Raw genomic sequence first — 25,686 nt, forward strand, 5'->3', positions numbered from 1 at the left:
TTGAAGGGGGAGAGAGAGCTGATTTCTCCCAGGGAACTGACCCCAGAGGCAAAAGCTGCAATCGAAAAGGTACAGAAAGCTCTGGCAGAGAGGCAGGCTCATCGCTACAAGCCTGAACTGCCTTTCAAATTCATAATTCTGGGAAAACTACCACACTTACACGGTTTGATATTCCAGTGGATCGAGGGGCAGAGAGATTCGCTCTTAATCATAGAGTGGGTCTTCCTCTCCCACCAAAGATCCAAAACCATCACTAAGCCACAAGAACTCATAGCTCAGCTGATTCGTAAGGCAAGGATGAGACTGTATGAGCTGGCAGGTTGTGACTTCACATGTATTCACCTTCCAGTCAAACTCTCCGAGGAGGGAAGGAACTCTCCTGAGAGGCTGACAAAGGAGATGTTCGAGCACTTGCTCCAGAGCAATGCCAGTCTCCAGTTGTCTCTGGACAGCTACAGTGGACAAATATCAGTCCATGCCCCGTCTCACAAGCTGTTCAATGAGGAATTCCACCTCATTCCTCGTGAGGAGTCGGAGACCACTCAAAGCTCTCACAGTGTTCACAGACGCTTTTGGGGCTTCCCACAAGTCGGTGATGACTTGGAGAAATCCTCAGACTCAGCATTGGGAAGCTGATGTTGAGTTTGTGGAGGGTTCGCCTCAGGTAGCTGAACTGGCTGCAGTGGTAAGAGCTTTTGAGAAGTTCTCAGAGCCAATCAACTTGGTAACAGACTCAGCTTACGTAGCGGGAGTAGTGTCCAGGGCGGAGCAGGCAATGCTCAAAGAGGTTGACAATGAGCAGCTTTTCAGGTTGCTGTCAAAACTAATCTATCTAATTTCTCATAGAGAACATCCGTTCTATGTGATGCATGTGAGGTCACACACCGATTTGCCAGGCGAGATCGCAGAAGGGAATCGTCAGGCAGACTCCCTTGCCACCCCAGCAGAACAAGCACGCCTCCCAGACATCTTCCAACAGGCAAAGCTGAGCCACCAGCAATACCATCAGAATGTGCCAGGTCTGATCCGTCAGTTCAAGCTAACACGGAGTCAGGCTCGAGCCATTGTGGCCACCTGTCCCAGCTGCCAGCTCCAGGCCATGCCATCGCTAGGTGCAGGGGTTAACTCCCGAGGCCTTGGCAGCTGTGAGGTGTGGCAGACAGACATCACACACATTCCCAGTTTTGGTCGCCTCAAATATGTTCATGTAAGCATTGACACATATTCAGGTGCGGTTTATGCCTCTGCCCATGCAGGAGAAAGAGCTGTGCATGCCAAACAACACCTAGTGCAAGCTTTTTCAGTATTGGGGATCCCTAAGGAAATCAAAACAGATAATGGCCCAGCGTATGTGTCCAAGGAGTTCCTGGAATTTGTCCAGCAGTGGGGAGTGGAACATAAGACAGGCATCCCCCACTCCCCCACAGGCCAAGCTGTGACTGAGCGTGCACATCAGACGCTCAAGCATGTTCTGGCTAGACAGAGCAATTCAACTGTGTGGATGTCTCCACAGCAGAAGCTGTGCAAAGCCTTGTTCACTATCAATTTCTTAAACTGTTCATTTGAAAACATGAATCCTCCTGTGGTTCGTCATTTTAACAGTGGCAAACAGTTCAAGCTGTCTGAGCATCCACCAGTTTTGATTAGGGATCCAGAAACCTGGGAAACCAAAGGTCCCTATGAGCTTGTTACCTGGGGACGTGGTTATGCATGCGTATCCACTCCCTCAGGCCCTCGGTGGATTCCCCAGAAATGGGTGAAGCCTTATGTCTCTAAACAGCCAGCTCCAGCTGAAGAGGAAGAGAAGCAAGTCGCAGTTGCTTCGAAAAGAAGACGCCGCCGGAGAGGAGAGAGAACTGACACAGAAGATGACCTTCCGGCAGACTCAGAGACTTTTAACATGTTTTAAAATGTTTGTTTTCCTTTTAACAACCTAATACCTTTCTCTCTTCTTTCAAACAAAAAAAGGGTGAGATGTTGTAACCCAATACCCTACTGTTTTGGGGATGGTATGTCCCTTTAGCCCTGTGACCCCTGCAGGACCGGTGGACTGGCCCCTGCGGTGGGATTGGCCAGAGGCCAAGGCTGACCCCTCCCCTTTCCTGACCCATAGAAAAACCCTGAGCCCACGTGTGGACGCTCTCTCTTTATCCCCATCTCTCGCTCTGACCACATGGAAGCCTAAGAATAAAGCAGAATACCAACCCTGGGAGAAGAGCCTTTAATATCTTATGTTCTACATGAAACAGCATCCCAGGCCAGCTCTGCAAGGTATTTGGGGGGCAGGCAATAGGGTGCAGTTTCAACAACAGATGTGTAAAATGTCTTTTCAGGGCTTCTTTTTGAACAAGTAAGGACACCAAGATTAACCATCACATTAACATAAAAAACAGTTTAATAACTTTCACATTTACAAATATACACATCATTATAATAATAGCTGGAAAAAGCAACAGCTCTTTAGACAAGAATAAAAAATAGATACAGATAATTCAAGTATATATTAACAGTAATAAAACCATTAAAACATTAAAGTTTGCACCTACTCCACTGTTCATCCCTCTGTAATCATCTTCTTGTTCAGAGATATGTCAGTTAAAGCGATGGCTGAATAAACAAATTAGATTCATGCAAGATTGACAAAGATACAGCAATTTTAATAAAATACATGAGATTATACAGATACAGGGGCAGGGTGCTCGTGAATACAGCCAGGACAGCAGTGCAGCGAATCATGAACAAACAAATCACATTCCACACAGAATGCATTCTGACATACTTTGCATATGTACACCTGTGGATAGGGAGGGATAGAAAGACAAGTCAAATTAGCAAAAATTATCATCATCATAGCACTACAGTAGGGCAACAGTTATGTCATCAAGAGAATGTAAAACAGCCTATACTGCTAGCATCACAGAAACTCAAGTGAATTAAAGTTTCTGACAGCAAATATAGCCACAGGATTGAGCTTAGGTCACTGTTAATGCTTCCGAATGACTGAGAGCTCAAGCTTTTAAATGCAGCTTCCCAGGAAATCTCTTCCCAAACTTCAAAAGACTTTGCAGCTTAGAAAATGTGACTGTTTAATACAGAATCATGCCATTAACTTTCACATGTATTTTTCTTGTCTTTAGAACATAATGCTAAAGGATCATCTGTATTTCTCAAAACCCTCAATGCAAATTACAATGCCATTCAACATACTTACATTCTGATCTTTTATTTCTCCCTGGCAGCCTTGACAATGCCTAAAAGAAAAATTGTACATTTTAACTGGAAAAAAAAGTCAGGAATGTGTAAATCAGTGTTGAAAAAAAGATAGCATACATAAGAACAATTTCTGGCAATTATTTCAGGTATTCAACTGAACTCACAGACCATGGAAGCTAGTATTTCTTAATGCCAGAGGTGCCCCACACCACCCAAACAATCAAGATCTCCAGCAGCAAAGAAGCTATTCTTGCCAGCTATTCTTACTTTTGTGACAAAAAAGTCACAGGATCCACTCATTATCACAAATAAGATTTGCATACCGTTCCCCCTTGTATTCTTCCAGTGGAACTTCCTGAAAGACATCTAAAGGAAACAAGTGATGGTAAGACCGAGCCAGGTGAGGTGCAGACACTAATGTAAGACCTGCAAATAAAAAGACATCAATATTGTTACAAGGTAGGATTTACGGAAAAGCCTTCTTGTATCAATTAAAGTAAAAAGGAAAAAGAATATTTTTAATTACACAGTGGTTGAGAGCTTTAAAGAATTTTGAAAAGTAAAATTACTTGTTCCATTAGCCAAACCTTTAATCCTGTCCCGTTTTAAATCCAAATACAAAGAACAAGCAAATTGTTCAAATTTCTACTGAAAAGGTTTAACTCAGCCTTTAGAAATAGATTTACAACACACAGTGGTGAAATTAGGAGCTCCTTTTAGCAATGATGGTTCTGCTGTATCACACCACCAGTTAAAATTATGCTCTGTTACAAAGCTCTACTATACACTGCCAAAACCATGGACAGCCCTATTCCAGCTAACATAGGTCTGATGGTTTTAAAACAGTTAATTTTTGTGACACTAACTAGTATGTGGCTGTGTTTTAGATCTATGCTGGAAACAGGTTGACAAGGCAGGAATGTTTTCTTTACTGCTGAGCAGTGCCTATACATAATCAAGGACCTTTCTGCTTCTTACTCCATGTCTTGGGTTAAAATGGTACGGCTTGTAATCGTGAAATTACTGTACTTTGCTTAGTTTGCATGCACAGCTTTTGCTGTAACTATTCAATTGCCTTTAATGCCACGCCTGAGTTTTCTCACTTGTACTTTTCTGATTCTCTCCTCCATCTCAGCAGTGGGGAGTGTGTGGGTGAGTCACCAGCTGGGGTTAGACCATGGGAACAAGGTTAGCTGGGGCATGGGCTGGCACAAACATCTCCATCACACACTTAGATGTAGTGTAAATGTCTGAACTGCAACTGTGGAGAATCCACTGCAGATACACAGGATTTCTCCAGTTACACTACTACCTTGCTAGAACAAAACTCATGCTGGTAGGAAAAATTTGAAATTAAACTAGAATTAAGTGACTCAAAACTATAATTATTTTATCCTCTTACCAAATACACGCACCCTGCTAATATCTATCGTGTTTCAGTCACATGCCTGAAGAAGCCAGAACAGCACTCCCTCAAAATACTAATATTAGACACCATGCTAACCCTCCCTCCCACCCTCACTAAGACTAATGGAGGGCAGCACTATTGGTTGCACAGTCCATTAACATTTGCAAGACCAAAGGGCTTCTGTTTACAACTCCATAGCCTGTCATGTGTCACTACACAGCCTGCCCTTGGGTTCAACTTGGAAATCCTTCATCCACACACTCCTGGAGGTGAGATTACTTCTGTCCTCTTACTCCAAAGCACTCTGTTTTCATGGCCTTGCACTGAGGACTCTGAAACATGTGTGTGTTTAGTTAAATGAGAATTCCTGAGAAGTTACCATTCCCATGTGCATCATGTCTCTTCCCCACTTTGCCTTAGGTATATTCCTTATACCAAGGAATATGATACAGTTTACTGTTACAGGTATAGTCCTGAGAAACACTTGTAGCAAGCTAACATCCCACGTCACAGAAATGCAGAACTCAAAGGAGAGCTGGCTTTCACTTACCAAGCACAGTTGTATTTTTCTACCCCTTAACTCTCTCACTATGAACTCCTGATTCACCTGCTCACCTTTTTTTGCTACTTACCACAGATTTTGCATTCCACAGGAAGCTCACAGTATTTGGCTCTGCACTGAGGACAAAAATACCCACCCAGTGTAAGACCTGGGTCACTGTTATTCTCCAATTGCCTAAAGTAGAAAGAAACAATTCAGTACTTAAGAAATAACACCATGCTAATATATAACTACAAATAATATTGTTTTCACATCAAATAATGTTAAAAGTTTCACTAGATTGCATGTAATGGATTAATGTGTATCAGGAAGCAATCAACATGGTGAGATATCAGTGACTGCGTTTTCCCACAGGAAACAAAGACCAAATATTTCCATATTAAGAAGCCAATCTTTAAAAATAAAGATAGGAACAATAACTCCATACTTATTTCTTTTTAGACACAAAAATATTCTAAAATGCCTTTAAGATGTATGTAGTACCTATTCTTCCAAATAGCACATGCTGCTACACATCGTTTCATTCAGAAATTCAGACACCCCTATCATCCTGGAAAACAGTGATTCTTTTCATTGAGAAAGGCACAGGTACAGTCATCAAATGAGGCCTCTGTTTTAAACTTCCCTTTAAAGTCATGTTAAGAAATACAATAAGTACTTTAGTCAGATAATACCCTTTCATCCTCATAATTATCTTTTATAATGATAGTATTAATTAAATCAAGAACTTCACGTAATTAATACATTGTAGCACCAGTGTGTCCCAATCACTGTGTAACAGAAGTAAGTACCATTTACTACCAAAAAAAACCACCTAAATGCAAATTTTAAAACACATATTTAAGAGAGGTAACTATGGACACATACTGGAGCTACCAATGGAAATAAAATGTCTACTGGGAAGTCATAAGATACAGCTCACTCTGTTTTTCATATTATTTTGCAATACTTTCACTTCTGATTTTCACTGCAGATTTGCTAAATATGACTAATTAATATTGAATTCTTATCAGCTCATTGAATTCTAATCAATGCTACTTACGCCATGCTAAAGGAGGGCTTTGCATCTTGATCAGATAGAGAAGCGACAGTATGCTGAGGAAAACCTGAAGAGAAAAACATCCCACAGTAATAATTTTAAACATGCAATAATGTGTCACTTTCTTACTTCAGTGAAGAAGTCCAAAGATAATTCTAGACATTCAGGTCCATCTCTTTCCCATTTGTCATTACAGGCGAACTGATACACTCTTGCTAGGTATCAAATTCTTCCCGAACATCTCTACCTACATCCACACCTCCCTGACTTTACTTCCCCCCAGCTGAAAAAATGTCTTTGTCATAGACTTTGTGTTAACTGAAGTGCACTGGAGCCCCATTTTTCATGAACAGTTAAAAAGAAAAATATGTGAAATGGTAGGAAAGCAGAATGGGCAGCACACAAATATACACCTAAACAATAGTTTCTAATGAAGGGGGAAATATTTTCATATGAATCCATTTAGCCTATGTTCACCTTCCAAGTGCAATATATGACAGACGAGACTACAGGACTTCTTGGAGACTGATATCTTTCTTTCTTTCTATAACTTATTTTTTACAGATCATGACAGGTGAAAAGTTGGTTTCTCCAACTGCTGCTCAGGCTTTACCTACGAAAAGTAAACCTTTTCATTATCTATATCTAGACATAAGAATACATACATTCTTATCTATGAAAAGAGTGTATGAAAGTGACAACTCAATGCTCTACTTTGTAGCATCAGAGCTCCTATTCTGGTTTAACTCCAAGCTTAAATTTATTGAGAAACACATCAGGAAAAGAAAAGGTACCTAATCTACTTGTTGAAAGAACACTCCAGGAAGCTGCTAGTAAGTGTGTACTACCTATGGCTCTCGTATCAATTAACAGTTGTAACAGTTGCCTTCTGCAAGTAAAAAAGCAGAGGGAGAAATAAAATAGTTTTTCATTCTTCATTTCTAAGTAATAATTTTTTAACAGTTACTGTGCCATCAATATCATTCCTCTTTGTTGTTTCCATATTCTATTTAGTAATTTGTCTTACTTAATAAGCTTTATTTAAAAGCTGACTACTTCGCAGAAATAACATCAAGAAAACTAATACTTATCTAGCAAAATAAAAGTTAAAACAAAAAAACCTGCACTGTGTCTTTATTACGCTTCTTACTATTTGTAACACAGAAGAGGCAAACAAAGGAAAAGACAAAGCAAATCTTGTGCTAGGAGTTTGACAAAACCATATCCTACCCATTCGAATGAGGGAGCACTCAGAAGTTGAACTGGCAGGTGGAGGACTAACATGGTGCATCAACAGTTCCTTATAATGACTTTCATCTAAAATAACGTGGTATGTTCCTGTCACAAACAAAGAAATGCCTTACTGTCAGATTATGAGCCAAAAAGAATACAAACATATACTCCAAATGACAGAAAAAAACTTAGGTAGAAAACACAATTTATCCATACCTGTTGCTAAAAACCAGCCCTGTTAATGCTACAGTAAATGACAAGTTTTAAAACTAGTAATAACAGAATGTTAAATTCGATAGGAAGGCACAGAGCTTTTTCTCCAAAATTACACTGCAGTAACGATACCATAAGAGTTACCACTGTAGCAATGGATATTAACATGTTACATTGATGAAGTTCCACATCACATAGCTTTATATGTGGACCAAAAGGTTTGAAAACATAGGTATTTCTTCTCTCTAGAGCTGCTGCTACCAGCTGATAATGATTTCATTTACTACTGTATGTTTTATAGATTCGGGTAACTCTTTAATTTTCTGCCAGCACAACGGAGAATACTTCTCCTTAAAAATATCAAAATGCAGTAATAAATGTATAACAAATTACGTACTTGATTTTTATTTTAAACCTGTCTTATTAATATAACTACTGAACTTCAGATACATACCACCAGTTTCTCGGGCAAGTACTGTACAAACTCGAACTTCAGCACTTAGGCCGATGACAGACACTCTGATCTTTACTGCTTTTAAACACTTAAAATAGAGAAAAAAAAGTATACTCAAATTCATGTGCAGAACAAGAAATAGTAAAAAGGTTTAAAGTCTTAAATGAAAATTAATTGGTGATGACACTGCAAATGCCTGTTTTTCCTCCAGAAGCTTGGATCACTTCAATGCAGTAGTCAAACTTCAGTTCTGTACCTTAATTAGATCATAGATGTTGGCTGGATCACATGTCGTCAGACTGCTGAGGACTACCAAAACCTCTCTGCTTGTATGTCCTGGCATGTGCCTAAGGAAAGCACACAGTTAATTTACTTTTGCACACTAAGCTATTTGTATGATAACATCTCCAAGGACCTTAATGCATTGAAGTCAGAAGATGACATGACATGACATGACATGAAGTCCTCTACAAATTGTGTAAGATCCTTGTCTGAACACCAAATTTTCACCTTCCAAAAGCCAAACCTTTCCAATATCTAAAATACAGTATTTAACTGTTACCTGATTATTTACTGTAATGAATAATTTGTACCTTAACCATACTCACAGGTAAAATTCGTCTTCAAACTAGCACACTGTAGTAAGTCATCCTGATGTCTTAAAAAGCTCTTATCGGTTTTTCAGTGCAAATCCATTACTTTTAATTACTTCTAGTTCTTAGCTGAAAACTCTCTTCCTGCTAGTAATTAAATAGCTTTTCACGACACTGATTAACAGCTTTGTTCAGTCAGTGTCTTTAGCTGTAATTCTTCATTCAGTCTTCCACAAACTGGGATACATCTCAATACCTCACACAGCAAGTGTTCTGAATCTATCATACCTGAAAATTAATCTTTCTAAAGTATGCCAAAACTCTCACAAGATTATTGTGACACAATGCTGTTCCTTTTCCTGTTCTCTTACATTATTGGCCCTTAATTCTGTCCTCTCTCATACCTCAGCCCCACAGTAAAAAAGAATTGCAGTGTCTTTCATCACAGTATCTACATATCATCATCAACTTGGTTTTCAAGTCACATTTCTAAAAGAAACACATAAATATAGGCATCTAGTGGTAGAAAATAAACTCCTGCACTGCTAAAGTATTTAACTTAACGATTTAATGATTTAAGAGGAGACAGTCACCTTTTAAAGACTCAAGTTAGCATGATGCAAGATACTACTTAGAAAAAATTCTCTCCCAGTCTCTGAAAAGTGTCACAATCACAAAGAACACAAAAAACTCCACGTATATACTAACTTTAAAGTCTGCATGGCCAAATTTAGGGAATTATATAGAGAAGGCTCTCCACTACAGTTCATATCCACTGCTTTCTTCAGAGCAGTTATATGCTTTTTTGAGTTTCCTGTAAGTGAAAAAAATGCAACCAATTTAACTGATACAACAAGTTGAAAAACTTTAAAGAAAGTTTAAAGAAATATTTAAACTGTGTAAATAATGAAGTGTACTTTTACAACAACAGGAACTGGTTTCAAAGTGGAAAGGGTCTATGTTTTTCCTTAGAAATTGGTATTTTGATCAGAATGCAGAAAACGGTAAAACAGACTTACTCTACAGGCACTCAGATGCTAGAAAGTTTAGAAGCCAAAAAGAATAAAATCACAGTTAGATATCATTAAGCACTCAACATAAGTGCGATGTGTCTCACAAATGAAAAATAGTTTTGTTTCCTCTGTTATTCCCAAAGTATGGTTCCTAGATCCTCAGTTTCCTCAATGAAACCTGCTGAAGCCACAGAGACTGCCATAACAGCAGGCAGGAACCAAACAAACCTTGACTTCTTAACATCTGATCAAATCTCACAAAAAACATAGAAGCCATGACACACAAAATTAACAAACAGGGTAGAAAATTAACTGTGGGGGAACAGAACACATCTGAATTGCATTCTGGTTGAGACTTGATTGCAAACAAGCATACACAATCACAATTCTGGATCAAAGCAGATAAAAATGCAGATGATGGCTTCAGACAACTTGCACTAAATTCTTTCAAATTAAAACTAATTATGATTACATAACTTTATTTTCAGTAGTGTACCAGGCAGAACTTATAACACCAATGAAAAGGACAAAAACATCTGCAATTTAATAAAAGAATACCACTTCCCTACCTGAGAGTTCTGTCATTTTTTCTGCTCTTTTACTCTTGGTTACAATTAAGCCAATCTGAAAAACGGGAAAAAAAAGAGAAAACTTTTGTTAGGAAGTTTTACAATGAGTTTACTTAGAATTTTATCACACATTTTTTTACATTTTAATGGACCAGAATTGCTTAACCATGTAAGTCTAGCCAAGTTTTATATCAAGTGTAACAACAGCAGCACAAACACGATGCATCCGTTTACAATACTCCTGTATTTTCATTACTACTGCCAAAAGGTCTCCAAAAAGAAATCTCCTAAAATTCTAAATGCCTGGTAGAAGCAGGCAGAAACGGTCTAGCAGACTAGACTGATGAATAAAGGATGGGAAGGTACACATAAATTGAAAATAGTTTACTGTGTAGTGTTATAACCAAGTTTTCTGTTATTTGTTTCTTGCATTGTTGTACATACCTGACTAATAGGATTCTGGTCAAAGTACTCTTCAACAAAATATTCCAGTAACTATAAGAAAAAGTTAAAAACTAATTATATTTTGATTACATATGCATTAAGTAGATGCAAAACATCTAATATCACTAAAAAGCAAATCAAAGCATTGGGTAACATGAATGTGCCTTTTCTTTTCATTCTTCTTTCACCCTATCCCTTCCCCTTCGTCCCATGCAATCAATGAAACACAGATTTCAGAAACTACACCCCCTTATTTTATTCATGTCCTGCGTTGATATTCTAGATTCCTGTTGGTTCAAATGGAGGTTTTCAATATACCAAAAACCACTAAACCACTAAAATCTAGGATTTCACGTTTTAGTATTGTTGGAGAAGACCATACAGAACACGATGAACACAGTGCAAGCCTCCACAATCAGAAACAGCAACCCAGTTAAACTCTCATCTATCATCCTTTTAAATAAGAATTCATTAAAAAACCCAACTGTAAGAAAAAATATATTCCAAATCTAGATGTGTAACATACTGTCCCCTTATTATGAGCAACACTTAATTTCCACATAGTTTCCAAATGTGTCTTCCCATAATATGCTCAGACAAAGTGTTTTCACTGTAAAGAAGTACATGTGCAAGGCAAAATAACGCCACACAGATTTTACTATTCAAAAAACAGGAAAGTGACAGATTAGCAACAGAAGCAAGGAGACAAATATAGGAATGAGAGACGAGGCTATGCACATACAGGAGACTGCAATTCTTTGAAATGCAAAATGCAACCGGTTTATAGAGAAACGGTGGCTCAGTAAGAAAAAACTTTTGAGTGCAGGAATACCTTCAGAGTGCAAGTAAGTCTGTTCGGTTTTAAGTCTTGGTCCTCCATTGTTCTTGATCCATCAATAACCACGTAAAGGTGACGCATCTGCATTTCCACCATATGTGAAAATCACTCATAGAATATATACAGAAATGAATTCACTATTCCATTTACTTAAAAAAGCCTCTACTTCCTCCCTCTAGCAGGGAAAATTCAATAGATTTGAGAGGTGCAACTAACACAACTGAAAAGTAATGCATTCTTCCACTTTTTTCTTAAAAAACCAAAAACTCTCTTGAAAAATACACAGTTCTCCTCTCATGACTCTCATGATAAACTACAAAACATGCATAGTTTGAACATTAATGTCTTCATCTGAAGAGCTCGGTGTTGTACAAAGCAATCTGGTTATTTACAATCTATTTCCATTAAGTCCATTTTTCACATGAAGAGAAATCAACACTGCAGGCACGTGTGGTCTGACTGCTGCTGCCAAAAACACCCCGCATGTCAAACCCTGAACAGCCATGCTTTTCATCCACACTGACAACAAAGAATGTTTAAAAATAATAAAAAACAGTGGAAACCACAAGGTTTGGTATGAAGCATGCTAATTCAGCAGAAGTGTTTTTCAGATCCAGAATAACACCTCTAGCCCAGTAGTTTTGGACTAAGGACAGAAGAAGGTTAAGGTATTAACATACCATTCCAAGCCGAACTTGTCCATGGTGTTCATAGAGTCTAACAAAACACAGAAGGATTTAAGTCAAATTCAAATGAGTGAATGGCTCCTAAAACAAAAGTCCAAACAAATCCAATTCTAGACTTCTAGCAAAAATGTAGAAGCAACAAACTGCAGACACTTACTCACACTGAAAAACCCCACAGTTCAATCACAGATTTTACAACTCTCAGAAAATAAGTACTATGTCTTACTAACAGGTTTAATGAAGCTTTAAAACTTTATCCAAATTTGACAAATTAAGTTCTAACTTAACTTGAAATAATGCAAAACTTAGGGGTTTTTCTACCAATTTTTCTGAAATTTGAAACAGAAATCTGTAGCCACGATACCAGAAGCTAGATTCTGTTGTGACAGGAAAAGGGGCACTGTTTTTAACTAAAAGACGGTTGATTTAGATGAGAGATAAACATGTTTTCACCATGAGGGTAGTGAGGCACTGGAGCAGGCTGCCCAGAGAAGGTGGGGATGCCACATCCCTGGGTAAGTTCTAGGTCAGGTTGGATGGAGCTCTGACCAATCTGGTCCCATGAAAGGTGACCCTGTTTACAGCAGGTTGGAGCGAGATGATCTTTAAGGTCCCTTTCCCAACCCAAACTATCCTGTTTTCCAATTGCTGATTTTTTAATATACAAATCTCTGATGCAAGATTCCCCTAAGCTGTGCAGATTTAAACTGCAATGGTCTGTACAGTTACATCAGATCAAGACCTGTAGCTTGCACACATAGGGTATACATAGCCTGTATACGTTCAGTGTTTAAAGATAAAAAATAATTTTTCACCATTTTTTCTGGCATGCACCTGCTCCTATGAAGGAAAAAGGACACAAAAACATCCTGCAGGCATGCCTTATGGTTAATTCATCTCACACGACCCAGTTTCAGGATGGTCAAGTCCTTATATCCGACCAAGTAAGTCAGTGCTGTTAGCAGGCTCGTGGCCACACCTAATACCTTTTCCTCTTTGCCTTGAAGAGAATGTCCTCGATGGTTGCTTTCAACGACCCGGATTCGTCTTCCTTGAGAATTTCCCTACGGGAAACAGACAGTTAAAACAATGGGCAGAGAGATTTTCCCTCCTCTTTCGCCAGGAAGAAGAGAAAGGTGAAGGGCGGGGTAGAACACACCATGTTCTTTCGTAGCCTCCTTCCCAGCGCTTGGTCCGCTCGGGTTCGTCTTCCATCTCCGCGGGGGCCGAGGGGGCTGTGAGGGGCTGAGCGGTGACCAAGGGAGATGCGGGGCGCTGAGGGAATATCAGGGGAGCTGAGAGGGTTCAGGGCTGACGAGGAGGACTGCGGGAAGAACACCGGCGTGAGTGGAGGTCTGAGAAGAGCCCAGAGAGACTGAGGGAGGTGAGAAGGGCCGAGGGGGGCTAAGGGCAGCCGAGGGGCCAGGGAAAGCTGAGTAGAATAGCAGGCCCCGCCGTCCGGGACACGCTGGCGCACGCCCCCTTCCGCCTCGGTGCGCCGCCAAACCGCCCCGGCCGCCGCCCGGGCCGCCGACAGATCGTTCCGGGAAGGTTCCGCTGTGTTTTCCACCACATCATCAAAGTCCTCCGAAGGGCGGTCATGGAGAGGGCGAGCGCCTCGGGAAGACGTCTCACGGAGGCACGGCTCCATGAGGAGCGCCCTCGCTTGTGTCTCCCCCCGGGCACAGCCAGGCTCATGGCACTGTCCGGGTCTCGGTGGCACTTGGGCAATTATCCGAAGCAATCTCAGTAATTAACTGAAGAACGCAGGAGCCCTGGAAAAAGCACTGGATTTTAACACATGATTATGCTCATACGCCGGTTAACGAAGGCAGCCATCTATCATCCTGCCAGGAAAAGCAAAAAGTTTAAGGTATTTTGATGCTAAGTAATTATGTTCTCCATCTATCTAAAATAATTCTGAGTATTCAAGTCACCAAGAGCTTCCATTTCATAAGCACCACAGTGAGGATTAGCTCAGAGCTAGCTGAGCTAATTGCTGATTGCTCTGCAGAGCGATTAAAACTTTACTGGATACAGTGGAAGTATGCCAAGACTGGGCTTCACCTCCTGAATTACAGGAAAGTTACCGAACATCCGTTTCTAAGGATCCAAGTAAGACAATACACGAGGAAGAAAACATGTAAACAGTAGTAACAATTCTTGAAACAGGGGTGGGGCAAAACTGAACCTTCTGTACCCTTCAGCTTCTTACATTTATCAGGAGCAATGTATAATTATAACGGAAAGAGAGGAGAAATTAATTAGCTGGGAAACACAAGTAACTTTTTTGAAGAATAGCAATCTGAAGACAGGAAAAGAGGAATTCCTTGAAAAGTCAGGATTTGCTTCTTGGAACTGAAATAGTTGTAGTTTGAACAACTCCCATCAGAACATACACCAACTTTTCTTTAGAAGGAAAAAGCCCAGTCGATGGAACACTGCAATGACATGTCTTATATGTCTTATATGTCTTATATGCTAGCAGTTTAAATAAAAGAAGTGAGAAATGAGACTTCTTTCAGAACAGGTGTATTTTTTATTCTCAAGACTGAGAATTTCAGTGTTGGACTGGAACACAGGATATAAAGTAATTTTGTAAAACTTGATTGTACAAGTGCTTTATTTTGAAATTAATAAATAACATACTGGATACCTCCTTTGACAATTTCAAAGCAATTAGGTTTTTCATTGCCATGACATTTGTAGTCAACATGCTGTCAGAAAAGCTAGTCAGGCTATTGCACAAGTCAAAATTTTGGGTATTTGTTAGTCACTGCTTTATCTGGTCTGAAAAAAAAGTATGGTTTAGTAAACAGTATGCCAATCTTGCCACAGTTGCTTTGATCTAGGATATACAACTGTTCACAAAGACAAGAAGGAACACCACAAATCCAGTTTAGAAACTGTGTTTGCAGAAATGGTAAGAATCTTGAGTGTCTTGATTTGTAGATCTGAAGAGCCAGGCAAGCATTTTCTAAGAGGAAGACTGAAGGGATAAAACTTCTTATATACACTCAGTGTTTGAGGACAGGCTGTAACTAAAAGCAAGCCCAATATTCCAATACTCCTTGGTGATTTCATGTGTTAACGACTTTCTTCAAAAACCCAGTCACATGGATGAGATCACACAGCACATTGTTTACACATTCATGCAAAAGTGTAGATTCAGAGCTGAGCGTAGATGGACTGTGCAGAGCGATTGAGGTGATAGTCATCTAAAAACTTCAGTTTTGTCTGGAGTATGCCTTCTAGTCTTCAAGAGTATCAAGAGGCCACTTTCTTCATAGTTCTTATCTAACTCAGATTGAGGGATTTTCCTGTCACTTTCCTCCTAATTTCTGCCTTGCTCCAAGTTGCTTTAGCTTCCGGCCATTAAGTCTGTCATTAATCTCAATTTCTGTGAGAGATGAACATGTTAGACTAATCTTAGACTAACGGTTTTTCTCCAGCATGTCTGTAGTATTGTAGACAAGACCATTTTCAGTCGTCCATTGGTAGGTTAGAGCAAAACCAGCGCACAGACTGTACACACCAGAAGTGCTTTAGCAGCCCTGAGGCCTGTAACAGACACAGGACTGGGCAAATAATTTACTGTAATGGTTGCAGCACGTTGCTGCAGCTTTAAGATGGCCTGCAGTACCTTAGGATGGTAGCTGACTTCTGTTGTGCCCTACATCAATTCTGTCTGGAACCCAAAAGGTGGACAGAAGGGAGTGTTTCTCTCCCAGCTTCTCTTCCCAACATTAGGAAAATCTATTTGACCACACCTGTGAAATCCATCCTGCTGGGAAACACAAGAATCCACATACAGATGTTGCCACTTGATCCCCTTATTCCAGGCACAGATATGGCACTCCCTTTTCCCAATCTGTTTGTTGGAAACTTTGCAGGAAAGAAGCAGCACCATGGTTCTCCACAGGCTATGCAGACACTGTATGAGGGACCAGGAGCCAGTTTCTCGAAGACTGAAACTCAGACCGCTGTCAAAAGGAGCACAGAGCTGGGTCTCACTGTCCTACAGAAAGAAGACCTATTAAGTGTGCAGACTGTGAATCTTCCAAACATCAGTCATGTTATTGTTTGCACTTTATAACACCAGTTGATCCTCAAACTGATCTTCTTCTGTTATCAATGCAATGCCCAGAGCTCTCACTGAGAAAAACCAAGAAACCTGGTTGTACAGTGAGAGGTCATTTATTTAGATTGTGGATATTTGGACAAGTACTTCTCATACAAAGAACAATTTAATGAGTATTCAGCACAACAAGTATAAAAAATTGGCTCATCTCCTTTATAAGGAAGAGAGGTTTTCTCCTTTGAAATTAATACAAACCAGAACCAGAGAGAAAGGCACTGAAAGAGAGAGGACAAGGCATAGCACTGGCTATCACCTGTTCTCAGAATGATGAAAATACTGAGGCACTATCCAGGCAGATGAGACTGGGGCTTTGAAACGAAGAAGAGGGGCTACATTTTCAGATTCTCTCAGTGCTCCCATGGCATCTTGTGCTATTTACTACATCCACTAAAGCTCTTGGAATTAAGTGGCTGATAAAACTGGAATGTCAATTTTACAAATATGAAGGTGGCCATCAGGATTGCAGTGTTAATGATAAGGACTGAAAAATCAGAAGAGCTACAATGGTCAGAATGAGGTACGTTCATACATTTTCCAGCAGTGAAGCGCAGAGGTAGTACTACCATGACCATACTGAACTGAAAATTGCTTTCCTGATGTTGTTCCTTCAAATTAAGGCAGAAGTTAAAAAATTTTCTTTCAAAGAGAAAAACCAAATCACTAACAAAAATTTGCAATAACTGTAACCAGAGCACCTTTTTCAAACAAAATGTCTTTAGAAACAATAAAGTAATATGGCTACACTGATGGGGGTTTTTTAATATTAAAAACATATTTCAGAACTGACAAATTACAGTAGTAGAAAATTGTACAAAAACTATCACTGTTTCGAACAATTTTAGTAAGTAAAAAAAAAGTTAGTAAAGTAAATAAAGATATGAAAAAGGATAGAAAGAGAAAATTTCCTGGCTTATGAAAATACTTGCACATACAAACCTATCCCCAGCATAATATCCCCAGAAAATATAAAAATATATATAGAATTTATGCAAATATGCTCTGGAAAGTATGTCTTTTAATACATTTTACCTGGCCTTAAAGAGGATACTAGCAATTTATACTTTGAATGAGAATTCATTTTGCTGTACTTACTCTCTGAATGCCAAGTTCACTAACAGCTGCTGCATAGACAAAAAGTCCTGTTGCTTGATGAAGAAGAGTGAAACCCTTAAACACCTGTACCCTAACAGCATGATCCAGAAGGTAGGCAGAACACACTGACCTACAGCAACGCTAATGGAACATTAATATGTTTCATTATGTACCTCTATTTCTTTAAGGCCAAGTACAGATTTGTTGCATCATCTCTGAAGAGGGCAATACAAAAACCAAACCCATGTCCCCCTCCCGTCCCCCAGCTGCTTAAATAAGAAGCTATTTTTCCTCTCTTGTTGGGCAAAATTCAAGATGATTTCTGGTATAATGTACAGTATTTGGAAATACAATGAAAAAATTCTTATTAAACTAGCTTCTGAATTGCCCAAATTATTCAATACAATTAGGCAGTGCATAAAACCCCACACAGAAAGAACTTCTCAGTTCTTTCTGATATCATTAAGATGTCAGATAGAAGTAAATCCAAAATCATTAACAGCATTTCTGTGCAAAGTTTCCACAAGGTATTTGGAAACTACTTTCTCTGGTAGGCTTTGCAAGTTTATTTGAAAATACTTCATTTGCAAAGTATTCATGTTTAAGAGGTTAGGATTTGCACTAATGAAAGCAAAATATTAGCAGAGGTTTCCTAACTTATAACTTCAGTTACAATTGGATCTGCATACAAAACCTATCAGTAATGAACAACATCCAAACATATGACCATGATTAAGTAATCCCCATAAATGTACTGTTCAAAGAATGAATAAATAGGTTAAAATATTTTAAAATATCAATTTTAAAAACAGAAAATAGTATCCATGAAGTGAAGGCATTGCTAAGTTTCTACATTCCAATTCATAACTTTATCATAGTCCTGAATTCGTTGTTTGATGTGAGAAAGCTTATTCTTCAGATATTCACAACGCTCCTTTTTCTCCAGAAATGCAGGATCCTGCCAAAAATACAAAAAGCTTTACATTAATATATTGGGCTTTTAGACTCTTCCAAGCATAGTCTATCACCAAATATGTTCTTGACTAAAAGGACAGTATGTAAATATTCTCCAAAAATCACACTTTTCCCCTGGCCCTTTCTTATTTCCTGTTTCCCCTTCCCTCATGAAAGGCCAGAAGAAGATCTTCTGCCTTTATATGCTGTAGTTACTGAGTTAATAGAGCTGTTTTAAAACAAAAATCTGCAAATATAAGTGATGTCCTACTACTTAATTTTATAATTTAGATTTTATACATATATTAGTTGTATGTTCAATAAATCCTTCCCCTCCTCCCAAAAAACAATGACGGTAATTAAGACGGACACAAACTCTGAACTCCATGAAGAAAAAAAATTGTATTTGTAACGTCCAGTGTTTTTAATGGGACACAGATATGTATTTGCTGCCTGCATTTAAAAATTACAGAGAAACCTCCTGGATTACACTGAAAATTACTTTCTGAGAGTATCTAAATTTTATGCCTCAAAAAATGCAAAACTTCTTTTCAATGGTAAGACTGTTTTCTGTTTTTAACCATTGGCTGTGTCAGTCAGTGAATATAACCGAACTAACCTTCTGAGTGCAGAATGCTAGGAGATGAAGCATACTCTCAGAAGATGAAAATGCTCAACTCTTTGTTTGAGGTTGTGGTTTGGGTTTTTTTCCCACATGTGCCTACTGGATTCATTATTCTCAAAAATGCATGTTGGCGTGAACGTATGGGCTGTGTCCTAACTTTGCCGAAGTTTTAGAAGACAAAATACACAAAGCACTACAGGTATCCTGAGGTACTGAAATCTGCCTAGTGTTAGAAGTATTGGCTCTTTACACTCTGTTTGCAAGTCATTAGATTCAACAGCAATGTATATCTAAAAACACTTACGTTTTTCTTCTTCCTGTATTCTTGCAGAACTTTTGATATCCTTTCCTGTTCCTAATAAGAAACCACAGGTTTTTAAACTTTGAGTGTGCTCCAAATATTAATGTAAATTCTACAAAATAATAATCTGAATTCCTATTTGATCAATACTTTGTGGTTATAACATTTTAGATGTAAATCTTGCATTTGAGAAATAATAAAAATACATCAACTGTGACTCACTACAACTCAAAAGGTACTAGTGTGAAACAAAGAAACAAAACCACCAGAAAACCACTTACACATCTCAACTGGAACTTGGGATCTCTAATTAATGCCCAGAGATGATGTAACATACAGGGAAATTCCTCTCACATCAGGTCACAGCCAGCATTAGAAAACATTGTGCCCTAGCTGAAGACAGTCAGAAACTGCCTAATGCCACCTAATACAACTATCTTCCATGAGCCTGTTTCACTGGTACTTACATATATGTTTTCAGGATGGTGTGGAAGCTGTTTCAGCAATGCATCCAGCTCATCAAACTTTTTTAATACAGCATGAACTTCCATAGACAGCTCTTTATACTCAGCAAACTGATCATTGAACACCGCTTTGTATCGGTCTCTCATTTCATTTGTTTGAATTACAGGGTATTTCCTGAAAAAAAAAAAATTCGTTTTAGAGATACAACTTACTAACAACTTACTTTAGAGATAGAACTTCCTTCACCTCACCAGTGCATTTCTGTATTTTTTGCTAATCTCATAACCTGCTGAAATTTGTACATCTGTAAAGCATTGAAATCAGAGAATCACAGTATAGTTGACGTTGTAAGAGACGTCTGGAGGTTATCTGATCTAACCTCCTGCACAATCAGGAACACTTAGACCAGGACTGTGTCCAGACAGCTTTTGATATCTCCGAGCATGGAGACTCAGTCTCTCTGGGAAACCCTCACAGAAAAAAATATTTTCATACTATTCAGGTGAAACCTCCCTTGTTTCTATTTGTGCCCATAGCAAATAGTATAGAAGTTAATTTATTATATCAGACTTGGAAAGCCCTACCCTTTAAAAGGGACCATGTCACAAATTCAGCACTTAGAAACTACAAGACAAGTCAATTTTCAGGCCCTAAAAAGGCAATATCTCACATATTTTAGTTTTTTCCTCTAATATCTATATAGTAGTCTTCTGTTCCTTTGGCAGTTAATGTACTTGCTTGATTATGACATGCTTCAACATTTGAGGTTTGTGTGGGTTTGTTTTTGTAATGAAGACTCCTTATTTATAGTTACTATTCTTATGCCTCTGATACCAGCCCCATCCTCTTTACTTTTTAACTACACAATTACAAGTTCCCATAGCACGTGCATGGGAGAGAAACCACAAATATATATAGGAGAAATGCATTTTTCAATTATCATCCACTAAGTTGGTCCATCAAAATCAAGTCACTTACGCTAGGTAGTCTGGCATCACTATAGGTTTAGGAATGTGGCCTGCAGGTATATGACCATTAAGTAGCTCTGGTTTTCTTTCCAGTGATTTGAGCTGCCTGTAACTGACTTCTTCCCTTGGTCTGTCATCACCTTCATACTGTTTTAAAAGAGAAAGAATTTGTTCTTAATTAAATCAGTTTTATGTAAGTATCACAAAATACGCAACTTTAAGATGGAGATGTGTATTAACCAGCAGTAGAAGCAAATCACAGATATTTCTTACAACTCTTATTGTAATTAGAACATCAGTTTAATGATTTACAGTAATGCTTCTCACACAGCATTTTTCTTCATTTTGTCCTAACAGCAGTACAGATAAATACTTCTGGAAGTTTGGAAAGATTTGTTTTCATGTCTTAAAGAAATAGTATAAGGAAGTTTCCTGCTGTATTCATTTAATTTGTAAATAAATTGGAATAGTTCATTTCTTGGGAGCTCCCTTTTCTCCTTGTGTCCTATTGCACAATTCACCCCTTGATCCAGAAATAAAAACATGTGGAATCTTGTTAAAACACAAACAAAAGGATCCTGATCCAGTACTGAATTAACAGAGAAAACAGTGGTAGAAAATTCACAATGTCTAACAGGAGACATTTAAGACTGGAATTAATACATCATAACTTCTCTGGAAACCCTACGCAATCTTTGCAGTGTATGCAATGACACTTTGTGTGGCTGAAACACTAACATTGCTGATGCTTTAGAACTGGAAAGGGGGTCTTTGGAGCAGTCTCAGAGACCAAGAAAAAAGCTCAACTCTCAGGGCACCTACACTGTGCTTCCACTGGCTCTCCTGCAAATTAAGCACACAGCCAGGAAGAAAGAGAGTCTCAAACCTGTCAGGCATCAGACGACCTGCTGTTTTAGTCATGTCTGCCAAACTCTGTCATGAGAACTTGTCACCTCATAGAAAAGGGTAAGAGCACACGGAGAGGTAGCCACCGCATCTGCTATTTTACAATTTTATAGATTTTACAACCTAGCCTATCTAGAAGTAAGTTCTTTACAAACTCCTTTTGAATCTTCTAGGCAGGAGACTGCTGTCCATACTAACTCAAAAAACTAAACCTAATCTTTTGGGGTCAAATAAGCAAACAAATAATTAAAAATAGTCACAGGGAAAGAATAACCATTTAGAATTTCAGTAAACAGAAAAATAAATTCCCATTTCCTACCTTCTTTTCTGGAAAAGAGGATTGTGTTTTCATCTATCACAAAAAAAAAGAAAAAAAGAAAGAACTAAATTTTATTTGTATAGTATGCATAAGCACAGACTCCTAAAATTTAAATGTTTTCAAAATCATACTGTGTTGGGAAGGATAAGGATTTGAAAGGAAAGTTTCACAAATATGTATGTATAACAGAAAGATCTTTGAATGTAGAATCGGAAGAAGGAATATAAATTATAGTAAGTTTTGATATAGACAAAAAGAATTGTTGAGCCAATCTTACTGGGTAGCTAAAAAGGTAAAGAGCAAGTGAGTTGGAAGGGGCTTTTATGACTTTGAACAAAAAATAAATTTACTTCAAACAAAAGATGTTTTTACCAAGCAAAAAGATTTTCACAACAAGAACATTAATGTTGCAAGTAGAAGAAAGATTCCAGAATTTTTCACTGCAAGAAAACTAAAAAACGACTTTTAGCTTAAATTGTAACATACTGACTTTCAGTAATTAGAAAATAATAACATGAATATGGTAATGTTAGTAGTAATGATAGGCTATAGGTAATATTAAAAGTATTAATTGGTTGTCATGTAATAAGATGGACAACAAAGAAAAAATATAATGCTTTGTAACATGAATAGAACAGAGCTTCAAGACACACAGCTTGCCTATAGCCATCAGCTACAGGCTCACCCATGACCCACAACTACTGGAACCATGTCTATGCAATAAACAGCATCTTAAGAGCCGTCTGAAGTCTCCATCTCTCTGTCTGGCTCTTACAATACTGTACAGAAAATTACATTTTTATTTAGGTATGATGAAATTTACCATAAGGAATATTTTCAGATCCACTAGTTTAAAGACTTGTTGTTTAAGGAAAACAACCACCCAAACCCCAGAACAACAGGATTTCCCACAGCACAGCTGTAAGAAACAGCTTGCAGGAAATACTCCATCCACTTCTCAAGCTCCTTTATTATTATTTCACATTCCAGCCCACAGAGTTAGTTAACTCGATAACACTCTGAACCTAATTCATTGCCTAGTACACACAACAGTGCACTAACCAGTAACTCAACCTGCAGCTGTTTTGCACAGCACTCTCCAGAGTATAACTTCTATTATTAGAGTATTCCCTTTAGAAATGTTGTGTAACTGGGCTAAAAGAACATGGATAATAACAGGGAAGAATGAACACCTTGTGTGTAACTCTGGCAATCACCTCATTTTTGGAGGACATACTACCAGTTGGTTAAAAAACTTTAACTGAAGAATCATAATCAGCTTTCAAAAGAAAAGTTTCAATTTTATGGAAGATGGTGAACTGGAAACCAGTATTAAATGAAAATGCTGCAAATAAGACTGCAGTCACAGAGCAGAGGAAATGCAACTTTAAACTCTCTCATTCTAAAATCACTTAAAAGGCTGACCCCTCCTTCAGTTAGGTTTATGTACATTTCACATGCATTAATTTTCATTCTATATTAAGTCTTACTCATTTTTAAAGGGTTTTTCGGTGATGTTTTCAAGTGAAGGAAGTTTTACACGAATTACTCTTCAGAGTTCAATCTCTGCTGTTATAGTTTATCATTAACCAGGCAAACACTGAATGCTTCTAGGATGGGCAAGTCCAACCGTCAGGCAAAATATTTCACATGAAAAAGATGCGGCTGACTGAAATCTGAGACATCAAAATCTAGCCAAGGCTGTTACTACTAATATTTGCTGATAACTATTGTGAGGAAAGCTGAAAAGGTATAAAGAAGTTGCTTGGAGTTTTGCCTGCAAAGTAAAAATAAGTATTTCACATTCTTAGGTATTTTCACACTAGCACTTGATGTGCGGAATGCACGGTTTTCAAATAAATGCTAGGTGGCTTTAAGCCACCTAACCCTGCTGAACAGATGAACATTGTTCAGTTCCTCCTTTGTTTGGAAAATACACACTAGGAAGTAGTTAATCAGCTGACTCAAGAAGAGAGCCAGGTCCTTACCCAAGGTGAATTATAAACATTAAAAAAAAAAAAAAAAGTGTCAAAGACTTTGGATCTGACACCTTAAAAACGCTTTTCATTTGGCGGTTTCTAATACTGTGAGACTGGTTAAAATTCAATCTCAAGGCTACAGATCTGCTATAGAGAAGACATTTGATTAGACTCTGTCTACACCATGTCGAGATCTTACAGCTGCTCCCTCCCCATCATGTGGTACCCGGTAGACAGAAAACGATAACTAATGACTTACCTCCTGTTCCATTAATTCTCGGTGCCTCCTGGCCGCTTCGTGCCTCCACAACTTTAGGGAAACCAACGCACTAATGAGATACATGATCACCGTGACAAACAAAAAGATGATTGCTGCAGTCTGACCGCCCTCCACACGGCAAAAAGCCGCATTTATCGGCGTCTTGAACAACTGGTAATAGCAGAGCCCACCTCGGTTGGTATCGTTTACGTACACTATGGCAGCCGACATGTACAGGAAGAACAAGGCCACATTGATCCCAAACTCGGTCAGAGGCCACCAGTTGGAATCGAGGAGGATAGTTCGGTAGTACATGGACATGCCCAGCACGAGCAGCACTATGGTGACGATCCAAGCCATTCCCGCCACCACCAGGACGAAGGGCGTTTTTGGCCCGCTGTAGGAGTATCCCCCATAGGCGCTGCCCGCCCCGTACCCGTAGGGCTGCGAGTACCCGAACATGTTGTACCACTCGTTGTCCTTGTGCACGTAGGCGGTGACACAGGCGAAGACGGCGGCGCCCAGCAGCAGCTCGGCCACGCCGAGGATCCTGAGCAGCCCTGCCCAGGACTTCATGTAGGCGTAGCGCTGGTGGTACTCCTCCACCCGCTCGCTGTACGTCTGCCCAGTGCCGGCGCGCCGCTCCAGCGAGCCCAGGGGGTCTCCGGAGGGCAGCATGGCCTCGGCCTCCTTCCGAGAGTTGTAGCTCCCGCCCGAGCCCCCGAATGGGTCCGTGTAGGAGCCAAGCAGCGCCTTGGTCCCGGGCTGCAGCGGGGCGGGAGAGGCAGGCGGCGAGCACTCGACCCCGTCCGAGATGTACCTGATGTCGGAGGCCGTGCTATCCCAGCTGGAGCCGGGGTGGCGTCTCCCTTTAAAGAAGTTCTTCCACGAGTCCGGAATGAAGCGCCGAACCGGCTTCAGCTCTGCCAGCCCGCTGGGGCCCGGGCTGGCCCCGCCGGGGCCGAAGGGGGGCTGCAGGGGCAGCGGGGGCGGCGGCGGCAGCGAGGCGGTGGCGGAGCCGGGGCTGGCCCCGCGGGGCAGCGGGGACCTGCCGGGCCGCCCGCCCTGCGAGCTCCGCGACATGGCCGGCGCTCAGCGCGGCCCCGGGCGCTCCCCAGCCCCGTTCGGCTCACCCGACGGGAGGGAGCTGCCGCGGGCTCCCAAGGGCAGCCGGCGCCGGAGAAGGACGAGTCGGGCGGAGAGCGCCCACTGGCCCGGGAGCAGCCGCCCAACACCTGCGGCGCCCCGGCGGCCTCACCTGCGGCGGCCCCACGGCCTTCGCCCGGGGAGGCGGGAGCTTCCGGCCGGGCGGCCGGGAGTGGCGGGACGGCCCCGGCCAGGAGCGGCGGGAGCTTTTCCGAAATCGCCGTGCGCCGTGGGGCGCGGCCGGGCCTCGCAGGAGGGATGGGCAC

General features: G+C 40.0%; 2 protein-coding genes and 1 long non-coding RNA gene across 3 annotated transcripts; 1 reads left to right on the top strand and 2 right to left on the bottom strand.

The window, feature by feature from the left end:
* Positions 1-2,377: 2,377 nt before the first annotated feature.
* LOC117010417 (general transcription factor IIH subunit 2) lies at positions 2,378-13,743 on the bottom strand. Its single transcript, XM_033084867.2, has 15 exons — positions 13,425-13,743; positions 13,252-13,329; positions 12,260-12,296; positions 11,574-11,660; positions 10,742-10,792; positions 10,298-10,352; positions 9,424-9,529; positions 8,379-8,469; positions 8,123-8,210; positions 7,453-7,560; positions 6,226-6,289; positions 5,254-5,357; positions 3,537-3,639; positions 3,212-3,251; positions 2,378-2,794 (listed from the first exon to the last, which is right to left on the bottom strand). Exons 1-15 carry the CDS (start codon positions 13,478-13,480, stop codon positions 2,675-2,677), a joined length of 1,188 nt encoding a protein of 395 aa, XP_032940758.1. The 5' UTR covers positions 13,481-13,743; the 3' UTR covers positions 2,378-2,674.
* A 313-nt stretch (positions 13,744-14,056) lies between these two features.
* On the top strand, positions 14,057-16,555 carry LOC117010418. Its single transcript, XR_004420657.1, has 2 exons — positions 14,057-14,138; positions 16,159-16,555. It is a non-coding gene; the product is annotated as an uncharacterized LOC117010418 (long non-coding RNA).
* Positions 16,556-18,092: 1,537 nt separating this feature from the next.
* Positions 18,093-25,357, bottom strand: MARVELD2 (MARVEL domain containing 2). Its single transcript, XM_033084586.1, has 6 exons — positions 24,275-25,357; positions 22,037-22,069; positions 20,822-20,958; positions 19,846-20,017; positions 19,382-19,432; positions 18,093-18,456 (listed from the first exon to the last, which is right to left on the bottom strand). The coding sequence occupies exons 1-6, from the start codon at positions 25,355-25,357 to the stop codon at positions 18,340-18,342; spliced, it is 1,593 nt and encodes a 530-aa protein (XP_032940477.1). The 3' UTR covers positions 18,093-18,339.
* Positions 25,358-25,686: the final 329 nt, after the last annotated feature.

This window comes from Catharus ustulatus, chromosome Z, assembly GCF_009819885.2.
Source record: "Catharus ustulatus isolate bCatUst1 chromosome Z, bCatUst1.pri.v2, whole genome shotgun sequence".
Taxonomy (NCBI): domain Eukaryota; kingdom Metazoa; phylum Chordata; class Aves; order Passeriformes; family Turdidae; genus Catharus; species Catharus ustulatus.